Below are 4,819 nucleotides of genomic sequence, written 5' to 3' on the forward strand. Positions count from 1 at the left end.
TTGAAAGTGTGGGTAAGGGTGTGAGAGCTAGGAATTCTGCATCTAAGGATGTGGATGAGAATGTGGGAGCTAGTAGTAAATCTACATCTAAGGATGTGGGTGAGAATGTGAGAGCTAGTAAATCTACATCTAAGGATGTGGGTGAGAATGTGGGAGCTAGACCTGATGAGAGTGTGGGAGATAAGCCTGATCAAAGTATTGGAGTGGGTATGGGATATGATAGTGAGGATGATGGGAGTTATATACCATCTTCTGAAGATGAGGAAACTGATGATGACATGGAGGCTGAGGAATTAGTGTCAGAGGATGAGGAATACACACAAGGAAGGAAGAAAGCAAAAGAAAATAAGGAGAAAGAGTTTGTTGTTACTGATGACATGTTCTATGACCTAGTCAGTGGTGGGCAAATAAGTGACTATGTGTCTGAGTATGAGAATTCAGAAGAAGGTGATATCTACTCTAGCTCAACTGATTCTCAAGATGACGGGAAAAGAAAGATGGAAAGACATGCCAAAGTGATGTTTGATCCAAGATGTGATTATAAGCATTTAAAATTGTGTATTGGAATGGGATTTATTGATGGTTGTCAAGCCAGAGATGCTCTGACAGAAAATGCAGTTGAAAATGGTTGGGAGATCCACTTCAAGAGAGCAAATAGGAAGGCATTTGAGGCAGGTTGCAAAAGTCCTTGTAAATGGTTTTGTTCTGGGAGTGTTGTGAGTAAAACGGGTTGTGTAGTAATTAAGAAACTGGAACCAGAGCACACATGTCCTAGGGCTATGAGAAACAAGATTGTGACATCTAATTGGATTGCCAGAAAATACTTGCATGTGTTTAGGCTTAGACCAGAGTTCAGCTGCAAGGAATTAGGTAAGGACTTGATGCAGCGGTTTGCATTTGATGCAACCAAGTGGAGGTTATACCATTCCAAGAGAAAGGCAATTGAGATGCTGATGGGAACAGTGGAAGATCATTATGCAAAGCTGAGGAGTTATATGCTGGAGTTGGGTAGGTCTGACAGAGAAGGGCGGTTTGAATTACATGTGGATATGGGTGCTGTATTTAAGGCTGTGTACATTGGTTTTAGTGGTCTAAGAAAGGGTTTCAAGGAGGGCTGTAGACAGGTGATTGGTCTGGATGGTGCTTTCCTTAAGACATATCTTGGTGGGATATTGTTAACTGCTGTAGGAACTGATGGCAACAATCAAATGTATCCCATTGCTTGGGCAGTGGTTGAGGCTGAGAATGAAGTTTGTTGGATTTGGTTCATTAATATTCTTGCTGAAGAGTTGGCATTGGGTGAAGGAGTAGGAATTACCATTATCAGTGATCAGCAAAAGGTATATACTATGCTAACTTATTAATTTATGCCAGTTATATGTATGTTTTATTTGGAATTGTTGTCTAATTAGTTATGTTTTCACTTACAATGTTGTTTGATAGGGACTTGAGAATGCAGTTCAGAATCTACTTCCATTTGCAAAGCATAGAAACTGTGCAAGGCATATCTATGCTAACTGGAAAAAAACCCACAAAGGTCCACTTTTGAAGCAGCTTTTCTGGAGGCTGGTTAGATGTACTTATATGGAAGAGTATGAGATTGCATGCAGAGAGCTAGAGAAGGAAGATGGACAGGCTTTTGCTGATTTAATGGACAAAAACCCAAGCAGATTCTGTAAGGCTTTTCTAACACCTATACAATGCTCTGATGCTATTCTTAACAATGTCTGTGAATGTTCCAACTCCTATATTCTGGAGGCTAGGAGTAAACATGTAGTAGACATGCTTGAGGAAATGCGAACCACACTCATGGAGAGACTTTATAGAAAGAGTGTAGAAATGGAGATTGCTGGGAGTAGTTCTACTGTGTGTCCAAAAGTGAGGAAAAAAATTGAAGCTATGATTTATGAAAGCAGAAATTGTACCACCATTCCTGTAATTGGGGGGAAATTTGAAGTTAACCACTTTGAGGATAGGGTTGTAGTGACTCCTTCCACAAGGCAGTGTGGTTGTAGGAAATGGGATTTGACTGGAATTCCTTGCCTTCATGCATGTGCTGTTATTCACTTCCTCAAGCAGAATGTTGATGATTATGTCCATGAATACTTCTCATTGAGCAAGTATAAGGTTGCTTATGGATATGGGTTGCCAACGTTAAATGGGGAGAAATTATGGCCAGTTGCTGAGGGGTACCCGGTTGTACCTCCACCTGTGAAAAAGATGCCCGGTAGGCCCAAGAAGGTAAGAAGGAGGGATCCATTCGAGAAGGATCCAGCTAGGCCTAATAGAATGAGAAAGATATGTGTAATGACATGCCAGAAGTGTTTCCAAGAAGGCCACAACTCTAGAACTTGCAAAAACGATCCAGTTGAAGTCCAACCTAAACCAAAGGTATTAAACTCTAGTTTTAATTGTACAACTATATTTTATCTCTATCTATTATTACTAACATTGCAATTACTCAATTTATAGGCCAAGATGGGAAGGCCTCGCAAGACACCATCTAATGCCGAAAATGGTACCATTGCTATTACGGGGAGAGCTGGAAGAAGGGGGGGCCGTGGAGGAGGCCGTGGTGGAGGGCGTGCTGGAGGACGTGCTGGAGGAGGTTCGGGAGGAGGTGATGGCTCAATCCTCACGCAGCAAAGCAACAACAATGGTTGAAGATGTTGAATGTGTGGAAGAAAACAATGTTTTTTTGTGAGCACCAAACTATGTCTTAACAATGTGTTTTGTGAGCACCAAACTATATGTGGTTGGGTACTAAATTATGTGTAGACAGTGTGTTTTGTGGCAGCAAACTATGATCAATTCAACTGTGTGTTTTGTGGCAGCTTCCCCTTTCTATTATATTTCTTCTTCTTTGTTGGACAGGAACTCTTAATGTATAGCATCCTGTTTAAATTTGAACTCATAACTCAATGCATTCATAGGGAAAAATAATTACTCAATGTTGTAACAAAGAGACAGAGTAACAATAAGTTATATTTGAACTCACTAATCAATGCATTCATAGGAGAAAAATCACTACAATATTATTGTTTCCGTAGTGTATTACATTGGAGTTCAACTTGCATAGTCTACTACAATCATTGGTTCTATTAGATAAGCTACGTCAGTATCCAAATGACGACACATAAAATGCAAATGACAACCTTCAAATTCCGGTTTTGACGATGTAAATCTGCGACAACACCTTGGAGTGCTTCAACTTCAGCGGTTTTGGAACGGACACTCTCATTAAGTGCATCCTGCATAGCAACTTTATCTCTCAACGCTCTTTGCACGTTGTCCCTATCCATCTTCAATTTCTTAAAAAAGTACTCTTGATTCGGTGACAACGATGGATCAATCCAATGAAAGAATTTGCAATCGTCCTCCTTCCATACTTGGCAACGATAGAAGCGTCGTCCGGGATTGGCATCCGTATTTGATGTTACCACATCGGCTTCAAGACCATGATCACAGACCACTGCCTCAAACCTCGGCCAAGTCATTATGCTCGAAGACCGCGAAGACGTGGACATCCTGCACCAAAAACACAATCATGAACTATTATACCCATTGCACATTCAAAATCGGGAAAGAAGTTTATTCAATTTTAAACCCAGCCATGGACATCCTAAACCCAACCACAAATCGAGAAGAAGTTTATTCAATCCAGAAACGACAAATTGAACCCAAAACCAACAGAACCCTAAATTGCATATTCAAAATTCAGGGTTTCAAATCTGATGTCTCAAAAACCGGAATTTCAAGCCCTAAAATTGAAGCTATGATCTTACCTTGTTAACAAATGGTAATGAATTGATATTGCCCACGAGATTACGGGTGAAGCGTGCGCCACAGAGGGGAGAAAAATCTCGATTGAAGTGGGTGAATCGCGATTTAGGATGATTCAATTTTCATGTTTGATTTGGGAATATAAACCAAATTTTGGACTTAGGGATGAAACGACGTCGTTTTAGGTGTTTAAAACGACGTCATTCTTAGAATTTCCGATGATATCCATGTCAGCTTTCAGGCATGCCACATAGGACACTTATTTACCGGAAAACACAGGGTCGGGTCAAAATGGGAGATACCATCAACCCGGCAAAGTTCGTGACTTTACACGCCAATTTTATAGGTTGTGGGAAAAACCGAAATTTGGAGAAAGTTCGTGACTAAATAATAGAATGTTATAGTTGTAGTGTACAAAATGATATGGATTATTATTAAACTAAATAATAAATCTAACATTTATGCCCTCAAAAAAAAAATCAGTAGTAAAAACACATAGTAACAATTAATCCCAAAAAGCCACCCCAGTTTCTCCGTCGCACGGCCTCCGCCGCGATAATCACCGTCCACCACAAGGTTCACAATCACCCGAAATTTGAAGGTCACGCGATTGCACAAATTAATTCAATCCGCACAGAAATCGAAGAGGATGTTGAGGCGAAGAAGCAGCCATTGCCGGCGATTCTGTATTCTCATTTCCTCTCGAAATTTCCCCATCATCAAAATCAAGACATTTGTACCATATGGTTTACGGCAGCTTAGCTGGTTGCGATTGGCGGTGCGGCACGGCGGAGTTTGGGAAATCAAAATTGTATAGTAAGTAAAATTTTCTTATGCGTACATTTTTTTTTACAATAATCCATTTTGGTATACTGTGATTATAATTTATACGGAGTATACATTTATTATTTGTGGCTGATTATACTTGCTTAAGTTAAACTCTGAACATTGTATATCACATATCATATGATGCTAGTAAGAGCATCTCCAATGGTAGGCTAGCTACCGGCTAGCCGATTGACGTGGCTAGCCGATC

General features: G+C 40.2%; 2 protein-coding genes across 2 annotated transcripts; one reads left to right on the forward strand and one right to left on the reverse strand.

Annotated features, from left to right (window-relative positions):
• Positions 1–566: 566 nt before the first annotated feature.
• On the forward strand, positions 567–2,220 carry LOC148932125 (uncharacterized; the record flags this gene model as incomplete). The annotated part of the gene is made up of 2 exons (XM_089063893.1): positions 567–1,340; positions 1,444–2,220. Coding segments are annotated over exons 1-2 (1,551 nt in total), but the record flags the coding sequence as incomplete, so codon positions are not given.
• Positions 2,221–3,110: 890 nt separating this feature from the next.
• On the reverse strand, positions 3,111–3,497 carry LOC148932126 (uncharacterized protein At4g04775-like). The gene has a single exon (XM_089065002.1). The coding sequence runs from the start codon at positions 3,495–3,497 to the stop codon at positions 3,111–3,113; it is 387 nt and encodes a 128-aa protein (XP_088921128.1).
• Positions 3,498–4,819: the final 1,322 nt, after the last annotated feature.

This window comes from Salvia hispanica, chromosome 2 (assembly GCF_029641045.1).
Source record: "Salvia hispanica isolate PSC_SH4W2 chromosome 2, Shi_PSC_v1, whole genome shotgun sequence".
Taxonomy (NCBI): domain Eukaryota; kingdom Viridiplantae; phylum Streptophyta; class Magnoliopsida; order Lamiales; family Lamiaceae; genus Salvia; species Salvia hispanica.